General features: G+C 44.1%; 1 protein-coding gene across 47 annotated transcripts in view; it reads right to left on the bottom strand.

Moving 5' to 3' along the window:
- Nucleotides 1–20517: 20517 nt before the first annotated feature.
- CELF4 (CUGBP Elav-like family member 4) overlaps nt 20518–21955 on the bottom strand; it is a 685725-nt gene continuing 684287 nt past the window's right edge. For all 47 annotated transcript variants that reach the window (XM_059834415.1, XM_059834375.1, XM_059834395.1 and 44 more), the window contains one exon: nt 20518–20645. In XM_059834415.1, the coding sequence (XP_059690398.1) occupies nt 20518–20645 (128 nt within the window). The remainder of the gene's footprint in view (nt 20646–21955) is intronic.

Below are 21955 nucleotides of genomic sequence, written 5' to 3'. Positions count from 1 at the left end.
GTCAGCAGCTCTGCACCCTGTTCTTCAGGTATTGCCTTTCTATCCCCTTGGCAGGGCTCATATCTCTCCTCCCAGCCTATTTCTGAAAAGTCACTGCACATGACTGAAATTTCACCTTGCATTTGGTTGTCACAAAAATGTTGTTGGCAGTTCTCATCCTGAAGTCATGCATGCTGGCTAGAGAAAATTCGTTCTCTGGCTTTTTGGTTTTTTTTACTGTTTCTATATTTTTTCTGACCTGAAACGTGCTTTCTGGCTATAGCAGTTATGTTCAGCTGACAAGAGATGATGCTGAACTAAGCCCTGATCTGAGCACTGGCTTCAGCTCCACACTTTTCCCACAGTTGGCTGCTATCTTGGTTGGAGCTGACTCCTTCTTGATGGCCTGTCCCCAGTGCCCTGCCCGTTGATGACCTGGAAGCATCAACCTGAGCTTCCTGGAATTTGGGTGAAGGCAATAGACTGGTACCCCCAAGGCAGCTGCAAGATCCAGGTCTACAGTTATTTCACAAGCCAAGAGGGAGAAAACTGTCTCTTTGAAGATGGCCCAGGGTAGAGCTGTTGTCACTTGTGTCCCTGCATACCCAAAGACAAATAGCATCAGCTGTACAGGTCCAGGCTGTGCATGAGGAAGAGGAAAAGGCCTCTAACACCCCTCTTACCCCTCAGGGCTTTCTGGCTATGCCATACCACAAGAAAAAGAGCAGGTGAGGGAGGAAGGACAGCTGGCAGCACCATCATAGCAAGACCTGCCTCTTTCCTTACCGAGCCGTGCCAGCAGCACAGGTAGGCTTTACAAGGAAAAGGGCTAACAGCCTTTGCTCCCCTGAATGAAGCAAGAAGTCAGCGGGAATGGGAGATATCTGGTGGAACAAATAATATCCTGCTCTATCCCTGGGAAGTGGCAGGAACAGATATCTGCTGCCTGGGGTTGGAGTATGGGATGGCACCGGCTGCAGCATCAGGGGTGGCAGCACCATGGGCAATGCGTATACATGCGGATGCTAGCCCCAGGCAGCTCTCAAGCTGAGAAGTTCTTTGACATAACCTTAACTGGGGAAAACATTTTCCCTCATGGGTGGAGCAAGAAGGACCAGGTTGGTCTGCCAGTGACCACTGGCTTTGGAGCGGGTACTACCATCCCTCTGCCTGTCCTCCACACACACCCTCAGACACTGTGGATGTGACACACACACACACACATATATATGTACAGGTGAAGGATTAGGACTTGCTGAGGCTAGAAGAAGAAGAACAACAACAACAACAAAACACCCCAGAAAATGTACTTTCACATGAAAGTCACATATGGTCGTCCTGCCTGCCTAACTTGGGTCTGTATTCCAAGCACCAAATGAAGCTGTCTTTCTAAAGTAGGGGTCTACAGCACCTACCTAGTCAGTGGAGAGGAGAAGACCCTTTGATGGTGTCTAGGGACATATCCTGCCCACACGCCTGAGGTACCTGAGTTTAGGCAAGGTTTGTAATAAACAGTAATATATGTAGGTCGATTGAGTGAGTTAGATGAAACAAGCTTTCAAATGCACAATCCCTTTTCCAGGTCTTAAACTTGGGCAGACAGACTTTCCCTCTGGAGGACTTACAGGGGCAAATGCCTTTCTCTGTTGGCTGGGCAGAGGATACCTATCTTATGAGGACTGCTTCATCAGCGGCCTGAAATTGAGAGGCAAGTTAGGCATCTGTGTTAGATAGGCTGAGCACCAGCTAAAATCATCTGTTTAAGAAAAGCAATTCACTTTGCTGGGAATGGGTATGAACTTTTGGTATTGCTGAAGTAAATTTGTGAGTAAAAGTGTTAAGGTTATGAAGACAAGTATATACATCCTAGTTCAGAAGGAGATAAAGAAGGAGCATAATTCCTGAGCACTTAAGGTCTGTGCACAAGGACAGATTATGCAAAGTCTCTTTGCAGCAGGTAACACTGACCAAGAACTTGCTCCACTGAGCAAACCGTAGACAAATACCTTCTTCTTTGAAGCATCTAGGTGGAGTCTGAGACTGTTCTCCTTGAACATTGGATAGAGATAATGGCTTAAAGTCATAATGATGGGATGTAAGATGCAGACCTCTCCATCTGAGCAAATCACTCTAGGCAGGTTTTATTGGAGACAGACAGGGTTCGTAGGTCCCAATTCACTTGTCCTAAGGAACCATTCCAGAGGAGGCTGTGAACCATGGCCAAGAAGAGCCTATATCTCTCTTGTGGTTATAATGAGGACCTTGAATGACTAACTGTGAAGGAGAGAATTATAGTATATGTCTATAACATCAGGGGAAATGAATCATAGTCAAAGCCTTGGTTAAAGCAAACACAACTTTAGCCATGTCCTTGTAACCTGTGCTGTCAGCACAGTAGTCCTAATGCTACAAACACCTCTGTCACAGGAAAGCTTTTAACAGCAGCTTCTGACCAGACTATAAGGATCAGCTCTGCATTGTGGGAGACATTCATTGCCCATGTTTAAGCCGGAGCAAGATTTACTTCCCCAAGAAGTCTTTGGCTTGGACTCATCCCATCCAGATATAAGCATTCAACTCAGGTGTCCATTTAACCTAAACTCTGCAAAGTCCATGGAGGTGAAGAGGAACAATGATTCTGCTTAGCTAAGATATGAATGGGACTTGAAGGTGTCTCTTTTACTCTCCAAAGACTAGAAAGAAAATCTAATGCCACTCAGTAAGTCATTTAGGCCAAGTGAACAACCCATGGACAGCTTCTCTGTGGCTGCTTTCTTTCACTGTTTCTGCATGAGTAACTGCATGTGTGGTTACGCCAGAACAGACATTTAATGGCAATCTGTTCATACCTTCCATCCCTACTTTCTACGCACATAGCCCTACCAAAGAGCAATGATGTCCCTTGCAACCGATTCTAATTTTTCAGCTCTTCATCTGTATTTCTTTTGCTCCACATAGGGCTGAGTCATTGTTGAGACCTGACAGCCATAAACATGGGGCTCTGGATGTAGACTAGGCTGTACCACCAAGACTGCTGGATCATTTTCCAAGGATGGATTTAACAGAGGACCGAGAAGAGGATGCTGAGGCAGCTTTGGTCCCATTCACACCACCAGCCTGGTGGGTAGTTATGGCCTGAATCCAGGTCTGTGCACAGCAGGAAGGATTCTGCCCTGTCTCTTGCTAGTGCTAAAGGCAAACTGCCCCGGCTTCAATGGGAGAAGGATCACTACTCTTGCTAGTGTGACAAAGCCAAGCTGTTGCGTGGAGCAAGATTTGTGTCCATCTGTACGACAAACTTTTGAAAGCAAGAGAAAGACAGGCCTTTCCCAAAGACTTTATGAACTAAGAAAGTGCAGATGATCTTCTTTAAAAGTACACAGCTCCTGTGCTCTGTGACATTCACCATATAGTCTAGGGACTGCTAGGCTTGTGCAGCATCTTGCACACACCTCTCAGGTCATCTACCTGCTGTCACGGTATGAATGTATCTGCTAAGCTTGCAAATGCAGCGAGCTACTGGTGCAAGATTGTTCTATGTCTTCACAGGACCACAGAATTGGCCCAACACTGCCTCCATCATGGTGGGCTACCAGGTTAAATGTCTTCTTCCACTGCATAGATCTACTGCCTCCTATTCCTCATTATTTCTACTGTGTCTTTCCCCCTACTCCTTCCTAGCCAATTCGCCATGGATCATCTTCTCTATGCCTTTTTCTGTGCTCTCTTGGAGGCAAGGAACCTCTCCCCGAAGAAACTCAAAGGCAATCACTTCTTCCAGCACCGAAGTGGAAACATCCTGTGCTCACACCTAAGCCTCTGATCATGGCTGAATATTGCTCATGTGCCCACTACATATGCAAACTTCTTTACCTTTGTGCAATACACATTAGTCTCTGTTTACACACACAGACACACACATGTGTGTTTGCGAGCCCATCCAAAACTGCAGTCAGGATCCTGTCCTTCCATCTGCTGGAGCCTGTGGCCAAGTACACCTATAGGAAGGCAGTAGAAATATTTTTCCTACGGGTGACAGATCTTTACAGCTATTGCCTCTGAGGCTGATCAATATTATTAAAATTCCAACCCGTGTTTTTCTCCCTTGCCTTTCTTCTTTTTTCTATAGCAATTTCTCTTTCTGTTTTATGCCTCTGCACCAACTTTCTTCCAATGCTGGATGGCTCTGCTTTCCCTCTGCCTCAGCCCTCCTCTTCACCGCACCCTGATACCAACCCACACAGATCTCCCCTTCCCCAGCTCCTGCCAGACTGCTTGGCAGAGGTGGAGGAAAGAGGCAGGGCTCTCCAAAATGGGCTCCACCCTTGCCACAACTGCTGCTAAGGCAGTTGTGCGGGGTCCAAGATTAGGAGCTCAAATGTCTTACAGTGGGAAGGGCAGTGCAGTGAAGGGGACTTTGCATCCATGCTGGGATTAAATGAAGCCTGATCATTTACACTAGGAATCAATGGATTTACCTGGACTCTTGGGGTGCTATTTTAGGAAGGAAAAAAAAAAGAAGAAAAAAGAATGTTTTTGTCAGATGCTTCAGTTCTAACATCCAAAGGTTAAAAAGGAGACAGATAGTATATATGAACCTTTATATACATGAATATGCACACATACATATTATACATATGTATACATACAGAGGTACTGTATATACATACATATCAACAGAGACAATTACACATATACAGACAGAGAAGCTAATGTGATCTAACAGGGAGACGGGAGTCCAGCATTTCGAATGCTAATGTTTTCTGTGGGTTTTTTTTTTAAGATGCTTGATGACCCTGCCTCATTTTTCCCATTAATAAATTAAAGGTGACGATAAAAATTAGCTTTTAAATTGTAATGCCCTTCTTTCAAATAATTGTATGACTTACTTGCTGTGCAGTGTTGTTTCTAGGATTGCTCTCATTTAACTTTGTTACATTAAGAGCTGGTTGAAAAATGACAATTATTTTCCAGGGGAAAATTGTCATTATTTTGGCTTGCTTTCCTGTGAATATTTTAGTTAAAAAACCAAAACAAATCTGGGGTGGGGGAGGTGGCCAGAGGGACAGATTAATTTTTGTCTTTTTTTAATTAATCTGAAAATCAGTCCATTTTTAACAGGAATTTAGTGTTTCGAAGGCCAACATTTTTAATCAAGACATTTTTGGTTTTTGTGCTGTTGGCATTTCCTTTTTAATCTACTAGAATGAAAATTTGCTGCAGAAACATCTAGTTTGGTCAAAATGTCACTTTTTGGTGACCCCCTCCTCCCACAGCCAGTTTGATGAAAAAATGTCAAGCAGCAATAGCTGTGTCGCCTCTGATTTATCTATTTTTCTAGAGCCATTAGTCTCAACCGGCAGATGAAAAAGCACGGCAACGGAGCAGCCGCTCCTGGAGAAGCCAGGCCAGAGGGTCAGAAAATGTCACTGGTCCCCCATACAGTGTTGCCTTTTCTCGCCCTGTCCCCGCGCGGTGGCAGGAGAGGTGGGCACAGTCTGACGGGGATCTCAGGGTGGTGGAGACACCCCGAAGGAGATGTGCAGCTGTATGGTGGGAGGAAGAGCGGGGCTGGAGTGGGACAGAGTGGGATTGCAGGGTGGGCTGGTGCAGGAGGGAGCTCTGGTCTGCCTGGCACCGGGGTTGTGGTAGGGAGCAATGGGTAAGGGCTGAGCAGTCACAGCCTTGGGCGCCCTCCTCCGCAACATTCAGAATTTACTTGCTCATGCAAACATAGCCATGGCTCTCTATTCCTCTCTCAGCTGTGTTTTACCAACCAAGAGCTTTGCAGGCAAAGTTCAGTGCAATAAACTCAGGCCATTTTGAGAAGCAGGGCAGTAGTGATGGTAAAGGTCAAATGTACGTTATGTGACTACATTTCCTGCAAAGCCTGTAGCCTCTTCCACTCCCGTTGGCCAGCTCAGTGGGTCCTGTGCCCTGAGAAGCATTTGTCCTGCCTCATACAGAGTGTTCACTCCGGCTTTTGCTGCTGGTGAACATTAGTTGGGAGAGGAAATTAAGCTGTGTGGTAGCTACCTTTCTGCACATAATGAAAGGTTTTTTATTACAAAGGGGCCTCAAGGAGTTTGCTATCTCCTGAGCATTGTACCAACAGTTTAATTAAAAAAATGTACATGGTTGAGAACTAAGTCTAATTGGGAAGCTGTGAGCGAACCTCTGTGCCCAGTCTCCGCTGGTCCTGCTTTTTTCCTTCTGTAGATTGACTAGAGGTTATCAAAACACTGATGAACCTCATGCTTCACTCTCCTGTTCTTGTTGCTGAGGGTTAGATAGAGATGCCGTGCCCATTCCCCCTTCCAACCTGTGCCCCAATATCATGCAAGACTTCCAGAGTGCAGCAAGTACTCATCTAAGCACATACTGTCCTGCATGGCAGGACTTGTACCCTGCAGCATGTCCCACATGAAGCCTCGTACTTGTGGGTCTGCTTCCTTGTGATATATAATGGGACCCAGGGGTGAGACTTCACCCTTCTTCTGCCAAGGCTGTTCAGCACCTCACCTAGCCTCTGTACCCCTCTAAATCAGAACGCAGCCAGGAACACATACTCCCAGCTTGCAACACTCAATTACTCCTTCTGATATTTTATTTTTTTTGCCTGCAGCTTCAAATTACCTTCAAGGTGCACAGTGCAATTAGCTAAAAATATTTCCTGCTTCGTTTTAATTGCACTAAAACTCTAATGTACCTCCAGCGAGGAGCAGTAAGGTGGAAATTGGTGCCCCAAATATTTCAAATTGATTAAAGGCCAGGATGACTCAATAAGCTTACATAGTTCTATTAATTATTAAATGTTATTAATTTTTTGTTAAAAAAAAACCCCTTCCTGAAGCCACATTTGGTATGATGTTTCTGAAACAAGATACTTTAGCTAAGGAGATGATCACTCTTTCTGAGTCTGAGAAAGTTAAGACAAGAATTACTCCATATAGTTGGAGTCGTTTCCATCTGAAGAATTCACAGCTCTTGGCAAATTTTAGTATCTCAGAACTTGATTCTGAAAACACTTATGTATGTGACTTATGTATGTGACTCATTTCACTGCTATAGCTGAGGTATTTATATGGTTCTAATTTAGAGCTGGATCACATTTTTGTTCAAAGCCTTTCTTGGTGGAAGGTGCAGGTGATCAGTCAAACATTATGATTGCTTAAAAAATAATCAAAACTTTTTGTCTGAGAATTTAAAAAGAAATCCAAAACAAACCAATTTTTGTTTTGAAAGCCTCAAAAACCAATGTGCTGATTTCTTCATTCCCATGATGGCTTGGTCATAAGATTACTTCAATGTACTTCAAAAAACGTATCGAAAATAAACCCCAAATTCTATTTGCATGCAGTGAAGAGTCTGATCAGTCTCATTCCTTTGGGTTTCTGGTTCATTGTCACCTCAGACAGCCTGTGCTTATGAAGCCTGTCCCCTTGTGCCTACAGCTGTGCTGGCTGGGAGTGCTATCATCCCCTGATCCCACAGAGCCGAACCCCAAGGCTGGACACGTTTGGCTCTGCTGCTGAGCTTTGCTTTGTAACCAATTTTATTCTAAATCAACCTGTGCTCCTTAAATGGCTGAGACAGCAGTTCACTGCTGGCCTAGCTGACTTTAAACACGTCAGAAAGCTATCACACGAGCCGTTCAGCTGGCAGAAGGGATGTGGTGGGGGAGACACTGAGCAGTGGGAAATGGCAACCCTGCCAACTGATCTTGCTGCAGCTAAAAGTTGAAGTATGGCTATGACCATAAGTTGTACAGGGGTGTGTGATGTTCCAGCCTCCATCCTAGCCCCATAATTTCATTCCCTAATGCTAATATTAATGGTCTCATTGGTTTGAGATTTAGAAAAAGACTGCACTCGTCTGAGGTCCTGAAATTTTGTCACAGGACCTCAGAAGAACTGCAGAAAGGATTAATAACTATACTCATTATTTCTGAGACTATAATCTATATGTCTAAATTTGATTTGTTTTATTTTGGTTTGGGTGGTTTTTTTCATTTTTAGTGCCAACATGACAAAGACATTGTGAAATGTGACCATGAATAGACTTTGGCAGTGAGCGCTTTTGCTGGCCAATGTGCCTAGAGAGGCTATCCCCAGCGGTGCAACAGGTTTTCAGCTCTCTTCTCTCTTCTGGTCCTCAGCTCTCAAATGCACTTGCCCACCTGGGTAGCAATCAGGGCTTGCATGTTATAGAGATGTGTTTAGGAGAAACCAGAGTGAGACCCAAGAGCTTGTTTCACACAGGCCATCAGTGAGATGTCAGATGAGGCTTTCTGTGCTGCAATGAATTCAGCAAGTTTCTCACCAGTCTCGTACAAATTACAGGCTCATGTTAGCCTAAGCCTTTATGCTTCTCCCTGTGCCTAAGGGTAGGGATTTACCTGAATGAGGAATGGTGGTGGGGTAAAGGTGGGATTGAATGCCTGTCTTACCCATTTCCATGGCTGTGGATGAAGCCTCCTAGTGATGGTGGAGTCCATGGCAAATGCCAGGAAGATGCTGCCTACCTCTGCAACTCTCTCCCTCTCCAGGGCAAGAACAACCTCTGACCATCTCCAGAGCAGCTCACGTCTGCAACTGATTTTGAGGGACATTGAAGGTGCTCAGCCTCTTGACAGAGGGCATATTGAGAAGATGAGTCTCTGAAAAAAAAAACCCAGCCCAGCCCCTCGCTGCTGGTGTGCAAGTCCATTCACTTGCTTCCTCTGAAGCAGAACTCCAGGAAGGCAGGTACTGGCTCCTCCTTCCCCATGGGAATACAGGAGACAGATTAACGAGATGGGGAAAAAAAAAAAATAATTTCACAGCTAGTCTGCCCCAAACAAGAAAAGGTTCCCGACACCAACAAACTAATCAACGCTGAAAGCTTATGAGGTCAAGGTTTCCCTTCTCTTCCATTATTCTTTTGATTTTTTCTGACTGGCTGGGACTTGAGCGCTGCCCTGACAAGTCTATAAATATAAAAGCCTTTCTTGCCTTCCTCTGCAACACACCAAAGACCATTTGAATACCTGTGGGGAGAAGTTGAAACTAAACAAAATCAAAGCAACTAGCAAAAAACCACTTGTCCAGCCAGTCATCAAGTGCTGACCATAAATTGCTGTAAGTCAGGCCCAAGAAGCTTGTCTCTGCTCAACATGAAATGGGAAAGGCAGCTCCCCCGCCTAAGAGGAGGCCCTGTGGATTCAGTGTTTCGTATGAAGACTTACGGCCAGGAATGCTAATGCCAGGCAACTGGCAGAGCTCGTGGTGGAGTGTGAGCTGTGCCTGAAGGAGGCAGCCCGGGACCATCAGGGTTGAGCTCTGAACATGTGGGCTGCCTGGAGCTCCTCAGTGCCTGTGCCTCCTCCCGTGCTCCATGAAATGCTGCTGAGCCATCTTGGGCAGCCATCAGTGCACAGCTGCTAGGAATTTCCCTGACCTGGCCGCCAAGAAGATCCCAGCCTTTGTAGAGACTTTTCCACTGGCATCTATAGAGTGCAAAATGCTCCTGAAGCCAAATGAAGGAGTGTTTGTAAACCCCCTTGGTATGGAGGGAAAAATGGCAGAGGATCTGGGAATATCTCTGACTGGTGCTGCACTGGAAATGTTGGCAGTCCCTGTCCTAAGGAGCTGCCCACGCTCCCTGAACTGCAGCACAGGGAACTTTACTCAGCAGTCTTTTATTGGCAAAGGCAAGGCTGCTCCCTCCAACTTTCCTGTCCCTGGGCTCTCTGTTGGACTCTGTGCTCTGTCAGTAAGCATGGTTGCTCTGTTTGGTAGAAAAGGGGAAAAGAAAAATTTCCCCATTCCCTACCAAGGTCTGACAAACAGGAATCATAGCTGCAGCATAAGCTTCTCTGATGGATTCCACCTCAGCAAAATGAAATTAAGATTTCAGCAAACAAGCCCCAATTCCGTGGTACCAGTAGAACAAATGACATCTGATAATTGCTAACTTCTTTTGCTTATTCTTTGCTCTGTTCACCCCATCAGTCTCTCCAGATTATATTTTCAGCTGAGTTTAATGAACGCCATTTATTAAACTAACACCAGGGTTCTGCTCTGGCCTCAGACAGATGTGCCTGCTAATATGAATCATTTTGTTCAATTGGATTATTCTGATGGAGAACGGATCCCCGCCACTCCGAGGAGCACAAACAAATGGGGAACAGCTCGCCTCCAGTTGTGACCAGCTTCTCGCATTCATTCAGCAGCAGCTCCAGGCTCTGCAGGCAGCTTGGCAGGGTGGTGTCCCTACCGCTCCCATCAGCCGGAGCTTCTGCTCCTTTCCATCTCCCCCTCACGTACAGAGAGAGCCCAGATCTCAGTGTGGCACTGAGCCTGGCTTGACAGTGGGACATGAGCATCACTGCTACCTTTCCTGTATTTACCAGCTGCATGGGCAACAGGATTCACCTTCTCCTTTGTCACAACGAACAATCCTTATCTGAATGGAAACGGACCGCCCCTAACTGTGTATTCTTCCCTTCCCAGTGTGCCATGTCTGGCCCCCTTTAAATTGACAGCTGAGAAAATGTAGACTACTTATTTGTTATTGATCCTTCTTTACTTTGTATTTGGGCAAAGGGACAGGGATGATATGCTTTTTAAAGCTTGTATTAATCGAGAAAAGAGATAAAATCCACCTGAAATCTCGCAGACAGAGATTCCCTCAGTCTATAGTTTGGGATTTTAGTGTTGAAAATTTTGGGTCAATCTCTGTAATGCTTTGTGTTCAGACATCAGACATCCATCTATCTGTCTATCTCAATACAAATCCTGCCTTCTGTGAACCATAAACCTCCTAGCAGAGTGACATTACCACTTCTCACATCGACAGAACACACTGAGCACACATAACTTGGGGAAAAATTACAGAGGCAATTTGAAAGATCAGAAGAGAAAAAGCAGAAGATTTCTTCTCCCTGAGCGTAAGTGGCTAAATCCCACAACACGTCTTTAGCTGGCAAAAATCATCATCACTCCATTAAAGCCTATTTTTTCCCAGATGTAGGGCAAGCCCACCACTTCTCCAGCTACCTGTGATCCTTAGGACAACTCGTTCTAGAGCATTTCTGAAGGAAGAAATTATTTTCATTTTAATCCTAAGCAGCACTCCAGAGTTACTTCCAGGAATCACTGGTGAGTACCAGAAGCCAGACTGTCAGAAAGTGGGGCTGTGCTGAAAGAGAAAAGACCCCAAAGCCAACCATGGTGCCAGTCCACGTGCCTTTACTAACAGTCCTTTGGCATGCTCCTCAACAAAGCCATCTACTGCGAAGTTAATTCCTACATTCAGGTTTAAGTTTAGAAACGCTTCTCCAAGGGTGAGGTGTTCCTTTACTCCTGATCAGGATCTGTGCACCTTTCTCTAAATTTCATTACACTGGTCTTTATGGGGAACAGCAAAAAGATCTATAGGAATCCTGGTGGGATTTTTTCTAACAAGGTCTGTATGGTCTATACGGTGTGATGCCCTTGTAAGCTAAGAGCAGAAGACAGAAAACCTTCAAATACACCCCCTTCTGAAAGGACCAAATGTCTTAAGAATTGACTCGTTAGAGCCCAGTTTTCTAAAGCAGTTGTTGGGCTGCCTGCCTGGCTCCCTTTCCCAGGGCCCAGTCTGCCATGGTGGAGCAATGTGTGCCATGCAAGGAGAATGCACAGAGGAAAATAAAGAGCATGGCAAGCATTCACTTGTTATATGTCACAGGAGATGGGATGTAATCTCTACTGATGAGTGGAGATGCCTCGAGAGGGGAGGAAAAAAGAGAATCTTATCCAGCAAAGACAAATTTGTAGCTGACTGCACAGCCTGTGGGTTTCATGGCCCAATCATTTCTAAATCCTTAGAAATCCAGGTAGTGAAAACCTATTTTCTCCTGGAACAATCTGCTTTTTAAGACAAATATTGTATTACAGCACTCTATCGTGACCACCAGGACTCTGGTCCACAGCACACCCAAATCAACCAAAAGATGCCTGTTGGTTTCAAGGACATTGGGGCTCATATAGCCAGAAATCTCAAAGGTAGACATCTCATTTCTGTGAGGATTTAAAGAGTTACCCTGCTCTGCATAGAATGGGTGCTTCAGACAGACCAGCTGCTGGATCTACCCTACACAGGATAAAGGGGACATCTGAAGAGGCAGGGTGGGAGAATATCTCTCCCAATAATTGGAGAAATCTGCTTTCTAAAGAGGATCACCTGAGTGTGCAACTGCAGCTTTCCAGAGATGCAAGAGAATTTTTTCTGTTTGTAAGTCATTGTTGTATAAAGGGATTTTTAAAATAAGCCATAGGGATGTGTTTGGAGAAAGACATGTTCATTCCCTAGTCTTTCTGCTCTAAAAAGACGAGAGCGGCCGGAACAGTGACATTGCGTCTCCCTCTAGAATTGCAAACCAATGAAACATCTCTTCTAGGAGAACATTTAGAGTTAAATAAGTAATAGGGGGCCTGAATCCTGGGCTGCCATAAATCAGTGTCACTTCACTGACTTCAGAGGAGCTGGTGATTGACGCTGCCTGAGAACTTCGCCTGATCACGGTTGTGGTTAGTACCTTTCCAGGCAGAGCATTGAGTTTTCATTCACTGCTTTTTGGTTGGGAAATGACTTGACTGCTGTTCTCCTTTCCCCTCCAGCTCAGCCTTCTACCCAATATTTCAAAAAGGTTGGATGAAGCTCAACTAAGTGGAAAAATGACCCATTTGAAATAAAAGCTGTCTTTTCTCTAACTGCAGTCACAGGGCAGGATGAGAGACACCTGAGAAACAGGGTTTGCACCGTAAACCTTCAATTCTCTGCTACAGCAGAATCAAACACTTCAGAGACCAGAGTTTTGATATTCACTTGTATCTGGCCAAAGTTACCGTACCCATGAATTATTCAGATATGCAATTATTGCATTTGATATATCACTGGGTATAACTGTGGGAATGAGAAACAGTGTTCTAGTGCAGCTGATTGTATATGCCTTCCAAACCATAAGGACATCAATTTAAGGTGCTCACATTGATGGAGCACTCTGCAACCCCTTATTAAGATTCTTGCCAACTCCTGTAGCAGTTTTCCCCTGCAGAGTAAATTTCATAGAGTTTTTTAGCCTCCCTTTTCTTTATATCTACAGTGTAAGTGCCAAACACTACCCCATACAGCTTCAATTCATGGTTCTGCAGTAGCTCTCAAAGGTCAGTGGCAAAAAGATCAGATCATTTTCAGCCTACTGATCAATGCTACACAAATGACCTGAGTCTTGTGAACCATGTGTTGGAGCTGGCTTGTAACTGACTTTATTGGGAGTTTGCAGTTTCCCTGCATTAACCTTCTCTGCTAATTCACTTTTCCTTAGGGCCAGAGGGCTCTGCCCCACCTTTGGTCTATACTGTCTGTATCATCTTTATCTGGACAAAAAAGGATGTTCATGATGCTGATGTTTTCTTTTGACTAAACACACCAGAGACAGATCTATCAACCTTCAAGCACATGAAGCACAGGGCCGTCTAAGAACATCTCTTGCCTGAAGTCCTAGACCTTTATGGTCTCATACACTCAGCTTCAAACAACTTGCCCTTTGCTCTCACCCCAAGTACTTGCATTTGCAAATTGATAACATGCTTCTTTCCTGTCAGCTCATTAGTGGGTACTGCTCTCCCAGTGCCCCAGTATCAAAAGATTTTGCTGACTTGTCACTTATTTGAAGGTCCTGTAGGGAAATGACCATTCTTGTTTTTAAACCTCATCCTGGATTTTCACAAGCGTCTTTCATTGTGGGTCCTTCCCCTCTCTCATTCTCTTTGTACCTATTTTATTCAGTAGAGGATTGCATTCTGTTGGTGTTTGCTGCTGCTGGAACAAACATTTTGGTTATGGGTCTCTCCTGTGTTTTTCCATCTCTTTGGGTCTTGTTTCAAATCACTGCTGCTGAAAACATCTACCCTTTCCTTTTCTTACATTTCCCAGTTTTTCTTCAAGTTGCAGTCCCTTGTGCACTGGCCCAGCAAATCTCTGTACTGCATGGACCTAATAAAAAAGTTCCTTCAAAGACTACTGCCTTCAGGTTACTGCAGCTGCCCATTAACTGAAGCAATCAAAGCTCACACCGTTTAGCTCAGAGAGGCACTAAATCTGACATACTCAGGTATTTTGCATGACATGGTCCATATAAGAGCCCACAGTAATCTTGTTGGTGAAGTGGCTGAATATAACACTACCACCCTCCAGTCAACCCTGGGGCTTTTGGGGTTTTGCTGTTGGAAGCCTTCAAAGGTGGCACGACCATACCAAGCTCCTGGTCTTTTCACAGTAGGGACAACTCAGCAGGCTCTTTGCTGGCTGAGTCATTGAGAAAAGTTCTCACAAGCCTCCAAAAGTTTACTTTAGAGCATCAGGACCAACTGCATCACAGTGGGATGAGAAATGCGAGGCTGCTTTCATATTTGTTACTTAATTCTGAAATAATTGCATTATCTAACATTTAAAAAAAAAAATGGGGACATGGGTTTTAATGAAGAATTCATGCTCCGAACTGAAGGAAAGTGTTATGGTATTGCATTGTGCTGCTCTATCACTCCCATGACAAATAGTGCGGATCCGTTAGTGACCTACATGGACTCATTTAGATGCAAACACAGCAATACCCCTGAAAAGCTGCCCTGCTTGGAGGAAGAACAAGTTCCAAATATTGCTGAATGGAATTCAGTCTCAGAGCAGTAATTACTGATTGTAATTTTGGAGTAAATGCAGTAATTAATTATTGTCGTTTTCCATCAGTGCATTATATTGTGTGCCAATCTTAGAATAACTACAATAATTAGCAAATGGGATTTTGCATGCTCTGGTATCGAAACTGTGGTTTATAGAACAGACATGAGAATTTTACCATAATAAAGTTATTAGTAATTTAAATGGGCAGACAGGTTAAAAATGATCAGCCAGAAAAGAAAACGGTTTCCTTGTCAGTTTTGCAAACTCTTTCAGTAGTTCTGTTTCAGCCTTCCCCAGTAACATTCACTTCCATTCTCCCATGTATGAGCACAACAGTGCAAAAGTTTGGGTTACAAACACAGTGAGGGATGTTTAATTTAATCACAGTTGCCAGTGAAAATTAAAAGCAAAAGTAATCCAAAGAAAAAAAAATTGGCTGAGCTGATATTTTTCCAGTACCTAAACAGACTCTCCCAAATGAAGCTGTGCTGATTTTGTTCTCACTTTATTGACTCATATTAAAGCATGTGCTGGAGTACTGTTTTGATGTAATTATACTAGTGCAAATTTCCAAAAAGTAAGCAATTCCTAAATGATCTAAGCGATGACTAAAGGAGGGAAATGACAATAATCTGTGCAGAAGGAAGGGGAATTGGTTAGCATGATTGTAGGAGGCATAACTACAAGAAATGTGATTAAATAAAGGATATTTAGTCTGAATCTCAGCTTAATAGACAACAGTGAGATCAATGCAACTGCAGAACAGCCTCTCACTGGAGGTAATACATGCCTATCTGAGAGGGGTAAGCAACCAAAAATTCAGTAAAAAATATGCTTTTGTTAGACTTTGCATTGAAGCGATCTGAAATGACAAGAGACAGACAGAAATTTTCCACTCACATCTTCTTGTTTATGGGCATTTGGAATTTTTCTTGGTTTTTTATATTTGGCTGATAATGTCTGCTTACTTTAAAATGAGGTGTTTTGGTTTTTTTCTCTTATCAGAGCACAGAAGAAGGAAAATGCAAAGTTTTCCAGTTTGGTAACCTATAAATTCCAATTAAAAAAAAAAAAAAAAAAAAGACATTTCCTCTGGGAAAAAATATCACCTATTCCAGCCAGCTGCAAAAAAAAGCATCTCAATTCTTCTACAATAAACCACACATCAGCACATGTTCAAGAAGCTGTGAAGGAGGACCTGAACACTTTTTTTTGTATTTGAGCTTTGGCCTGTGTTATTTCCCCTAGCATTTTGGAGAAGCAGGTTGCCTGGACAATGCATTCTTCTAATGTTTTGCCACTACTCTTAGGAGAACAGCTGGAAAAAAACCCTTACTGTTGACCAGGTTTTCTTCACTCTTCTGCTTCACTTTCACCTCACTCAGTTTGTCTCACTCACACTCACTTTGTCTCACTCAGTTTCATGCCAGTCAGTGCTGCAGGTTAGTCCCACCCAAGTGTCTCTCCATCTTTAGCTTTAACTAAAGCTTCAATAGCAGAGTATCTATCTGAGGGGGTAAATAACACTTTGCTAATGATCAGTCACCACAATGATGCCACAGAAGGGGAACGGACAGGATTTTCGCTGCTTTTCCGTGCAATGCCTTTTATTGATCTATCAGCTGGATGCTCCTGTGCTGCTCTGTTAAGTCCTTAATACTGGTAGAGCTGTGAATTATGGGGTTTTCTAGGCACTATTGTCCTACCATGGCTACCACTGACTTAGCATGTATGGGGCACTGGGGAACTAGCTTCGAGACCCACTGCGGAGGGCTGGAATGACACTGATCACTTTTGCTCCCACGGGGAGAATCAGAGGAGCTCGTCATTCTGCCTGTCCTGGCGGTCCTCCGCGGTGCTGGCCAGGCACAGGGCTCACACCCACCCCCAGGCACTGCAGGTTGTACCTGCAGCTTCGCCATATCACAGGGTACTTAAGGGCTCCTAGGAATGGCCACCCAAGGGAGCTGTGGATTTCAGGGTGGTTTTTTTTCTTCTTTATTTTCTGCATTTGCTATCTGAAAGACACATGAAGTGCCTCCGAATCCTTGGTTCTTAGTCCTGAGGGGGGATTTGTAATAGAATATATTGATTTTGGCAGAGTTGCCTCAAATGATCCTCCTCTCTTACTTTTGCTTTCTCCCCACCCTCCCCCCCCCTTTTTTTTTTTTGCTACAACCACCTCTTTAATTATAAAGAAAAAAGAGAACAGAGGCAGCCATTTTGGAAATATTTTGCCATCTGAATTCTTCAGGGCTTTGCTTGCCACAGCTTGTGGGCTTATCTGCCACATCACAGAGACCCTTTCAGTGTTTGACAGCAACTTTAGAGCACTTGCAAGGAAAACAAAGGACTTCAAATCACTGTGGCCTAGACGGCTTGTGTCCCAAAAGGGAGATTTATAAGTCAAAAAATAAGTGCATCCAGAATTAAAACTGAGTGAAGATCTTCCTTTCTTGGTTAGGAAAAAACACTCTGGCGAATTACATCAAACTGGGTGCTGCTTGTGTTTTTTGTTGGCAGCTTCTTATTTCTGGAAAGGAGTTCAATAAAACAAAGCTCTTCCTTAGAAAAATCCCAATTAAAAAGTTTCTTGAGCATCCTCTTGAAGCACATGAGTAATTGCCCTGATATCAATATGGTTATGCACATGCTTCAAATTGGAATTAAGGACCCCGAAGAGCTGTGACCAAAGTAAAACTAGATACAAAACATACAGGAGTTATTGTGTTTCTGCCAGCTAAGGGAGCTGCCTGCTCTCAGGCTTTGCGATAGCTGTCCGTGCTGTACCCATGGGCCTAGCTGGCTTCTCTCCTAGTGTTTTTAGGAAACTTCTTGTTGCAGTAATGATACTGTCTACTGAACGGACAAGTCAGAGAATTCCAGCGGTGTTTTGGAGGCTGACTGGAAGTTGCACATCAAACCAGCCATAGGGGTACAAGAACACCGTGCTGAGCCAAGAACAACTGGCCTATCTCTAAGTAATGCTTATTACTGAGGGCTTAGTCCTGTGCTGACTGCTGTTGCACAGCCGTGGCTGGAAGCTGACTTGTGGCCACCATGACTAAAAATCCTCTGTCTGCTTTTAGGATGCTGGTATGGACGTCTCCAAGCACTTGAAAGCAGATGAGCTGAAGAAAGAGCTGGATCTGGTTGGACTTGATGGTTGGACTGATGGTTGGACTTGATGATCTTAAAGGCCTTTTCCAACCTTAATGATTCTGTGATTCTGTGTGATTTTGTGATCTAAGCCCTTCTGAGCTTCTGGGTATCCTTGCTGTCACCAAGTGTCCTCTCCAGTTTAACCTGGCATGGTAGCCCCTGTGCTAAATCAGATCCTTCCCTGGGATGTGGTCCTTCAGTGTCCTCCTGGGGCCATATGCACTTGACCAATCTCTTTTTTTAGGTGCAAAACAGCACACACAAAACTTTTTTTTCCTGGAGAACTCCCTCCTGCTAAAAGACAAGTACATCTTCAGCTCCTTCAATGGGCTCACCAAGGTAGGAGTCTACAAGAGAATAGGGACCTCTGAGCTGCATTTAATCCATTTTGATAGGGACTGTAAGTACCTCTAATAAAGGCTCCTATAAAAAGAGGATGGCAGTGATCTGGTGATAACAACTGAACTGATTTTGCTGGACAGCAGAGCATTAAAATCAAAGTAAAAGCCAGGAAGGCTAAAGGACTTCCTATTTAGAGGTGACAATTCAAGACCATTCTCCTGCTTTGCAAAAGCAAAAGCAAGAAAAAAAATTCTCTAAGAGAGCGCTATGGAATTTTATTGCCATTTTACCAGCTGATTTCTTTTAATATAACTTATTGGGGAAAAAACCCACAAACAACAAACCTTAGTCCTACTACTGAGTAATCTTTCTATAGGAAACAAGCTGAGACCTCAGCATCAGCCTGACAGTGAAAAGGTAGGGGCAGAGCACTTCATAATGATCCATGATAATGAAAACACCATAGGCTCATACCAGTGAATCTTTAACAACACAGGTGTCTACAGCCCTGCACTTTCTTACATGACCATAAGAAGCAAGCATACCCTCAGTGATCACAGCTATGCTACGATATAAAGCTATTGCTTTGTGCCAAACTAGGGAGATGCTTGTGTTCCTCGATCCTGTTGCAGGTGTTACTGAAAATCTTCCCAAAAAAGATAGTACCTGCTTTAACAAAATTGCATGCATGCATCGCCCACTTTCGCCCAGCAAAACCTGCAGTAAAAAGCCAGTGTGATGAAGCAAAAAGCATTTGGATATGGAAACATATTTTGGTTTCAAGCTTCCAAGAGGCCTTGTCATAAACAAGGAAAAGAAAAGAGGTATTTGTAGAGGGAAAATGCATTGACAGTTATCTTCATATAGTCACATATAAAGGAGAGTCTAAACTATGGAGGCTGTGTCTTGCACATACACCTAATATGTTTATTGAAACTTTTCTTAATCCACTTTATGTTGTCTTCAGTTCAGCACCTCTTTCAAAGACCTTTTGGTCCCATTCCTTAATTCTCAGTGGAAAGGATACTGCTCTGAAGACCAGAACAATACATTTTTCAAAGATATTAGAGATACCAGTGAAAAATTAGAACACTTCATAGTTCTTTGGGAAGGTTGAAGATAGGGATTTCCTGCCTATACCTCAGATGGCTCAAAAAAGGCCTGAAGTAAAATCACTGAATCTTAGACATTATGGTTATAATGGCCTAGAAAGGTCACATAACCCATCTCTCTGTCACTAATTTGGGAGTGCAAACTGCTTGCTGCAGCTTAGGGCCACCCTGAGTGGTTTGTTGGGGAATCTCTGGTGTGGAACAGTTTTAACAGCAGGGAGACTTCCTCTCTCTGTAACAAACGCATATGGTTTTATATTTCTGTTTCTCAAAGAATTATCTAATGGAAAAGCCAGCCAGTGGTGGACAATATTTCCATTTTTGGAAACATCTCCATTTTTGTTATTGGTGATAGTCTGGGATTCCAATGAAACAAGCTGCTGCTTCTGGTATTTTTGACACTGTTGCATGTATTGGAAGTTCCCTTGGAGCATCAAGCTGTCTCCTTTCCAACAACACAAAGTATGTGAGTCTAACAATGCGACCCTTGTTCAGATTTGTCTAGGTCCTCACTCAAGCAAAGCTTCCTTGGCTTTGGTTGGGTTTTATCTACATACAGAAGTTAACAGTAACTGAGCAAGAAGTGAGCATGGATCCTTCTATTAATTTCTTGGGCTTGGGAAGAAAGAAATTAGGGGTTATTTAGTTGTCAGGGAGATATATTTACATAAAGTTATTATGCTGGGATGAAGTTGGATGCAGACTATACCGCATGAAGAATGAAGAATGCTTTGAAACGTTTGCAACACAGAGCTATTGAGACAGACACTGTCCCAGTCCAGTCACCTGGGATTAAACTTCAGCCCAGTCCCATTTCTTAATTGCAGATTTTCTTCAGCCACCAGAAATGCTCTCTTTGGCTGAGCAAGGGGAATCAGGACAACTGCTGACTCTCCTCTAGTGACCAGGAAGACTTTCTAGAGATGCAGGATGCCCCTGGGGTGGGGAACTTGGCTCATCCCTCGTTAAGCATCCTTCCACCTCTTCTTCTAAAGAAACACACACACAAACGGTTCCTGGTTTATATGTGGGTGCGTGTCTGTGCAGTGTGGCTCTAGCCAGAGGCCTAAGTGAAAAAGGGAGAAACTAGAGAGTCTCAGAGCTGAATCTTTTTGAGGGTCTACAAGACAAAGAGAGGCTACAACCACAGCTGACATCTCCTTCCCCATGCAGTTACCTGTGCTAGTGCTTTGTATCCAGTGGTTCACATAACTCTTCAGTAGGGACGATTAGCATCCTTTGGCCTCTTCAGCTGCACCTTCAGCCTCTTCATGCCAATCTGGAAGCCGTTCATAGCCTGGATAGCAGCTTGGGCACTGGCAGGATTGTCAAAACTCACAAAACCTGTCAAAACATGAGGCAAGGCAGGGGGCTTAATGAGCTGAAGCGGGCCAAGGCAACGTACATGCAACGACCACTGAGAATGAACATGGGGAAGGGGGTGAGGGCGGTGGGAGGGAGGGAGTGAGCAGGTAGGAGGGTGGGCGGGCAGGAGAGTGAGGAGAGGATGGTTGCCAATGGGGGACGAAGGGTAGGAGGGGTTGTTACAGATCAGTGTCCCAGGACGCAGTGCCTGGTTTGAGTGCCAGTTTGGACACAAGACTATGTGAAGCACGGGGATCCAAAGGCTGATGCCACAGCACCAGCACACACAAGATTTGGGTCACCTTTGAGCTGGGTGTCAGCAGATGTGATGCATGGTCTCAAGGCACTCTGTCTTGCTCTTTTTCTCTCCCTCATGACTGGGGTGAATCTCTAGACCCTCCTTCACTCACCAACATAGCCTTTTCTTTGCCTTCCAATATTCATGATGAAGGGAACCTGATGTACCTACTGCTACTTCCTTATTATGGCAATATAAGTAAAATGTGAATTTAATAAGTTCTCCATTATGGTATTCATTGGCATGAATAGTTTGATTGTTGGCCACTTAAGCAATCCGAGGAGCTTTATTAAGTGGCAATTACTGCAGACTTTATGTTGACTCTGCAGTTAAGAAAGATGAACACTAGTGCTTTCCTAACATGGTTTCCATAAGTAGTTTCATACCTTGCCAGCAAATCATCCAATCAGCCATGGAGCGCATCCAGCAGTAGAAACACCTGTAGTGCCTGAATATTGTATCTACAGGCCACCTAAAATTACATTCTTTGTCTCAGTGGAAAACTTGCTCTCTGGGGATCAGAAGAGCCCAGATAAGTCAGAACCACACAGGATGCAATGCACCTAACACATTCAGCTTTAGGGAGGGTTTTTGGTGTGGGTTTATTTATTTTTATTTTTTTTTAATGTTAGCTCCAGGAAAAGGCCTCACTTGCCCAGTATGTATATGACTTTAGCTGGAGTGACCACGGGTCTGAGATATTAGTGAGGCAGGGGGCCATCACATTGTATAAGAATTGCCTCTGCTACCTTTGCCAGAAATGTCCCTGTGTGCCAACAGCATTTCTGAGCACAAACCCTGGGTAAGAGTAGCTTGGACCAGCCTGCACTCCAGACAAAGCCATCTGTTTTCCCACCCCCACAAAGCTCTGGCAGCACAAATCAACCCTAGGAACCCAGTGTCTCTCAACAGACAGGCTGAAATGAAGAGACAGTTTGAGAGCCCCTCAAAAAGCTAATGCTGAGCATTTGCTGCCAGGTATACACCTGCT

Source organism: Gavia stellata, chromosome Z, assembly GCF_030936135.1.
Source record: "Gavia stellata isolate bGavSte3 chromosome Z, bGavSte3.hap2, whole genome shotgun sequence".
Taxonomy (NCBI): domain Eukaryota; kingdom Metazoa; phylum Chordata; class Aves; order Gaviiformes; family Gaviidae; genus Gavia; species Gavia stellata.
Note: the sequence above shows the minus strand (reverse complement) of the source record. Positions and strands in the feature narration are given on the sequence as shown.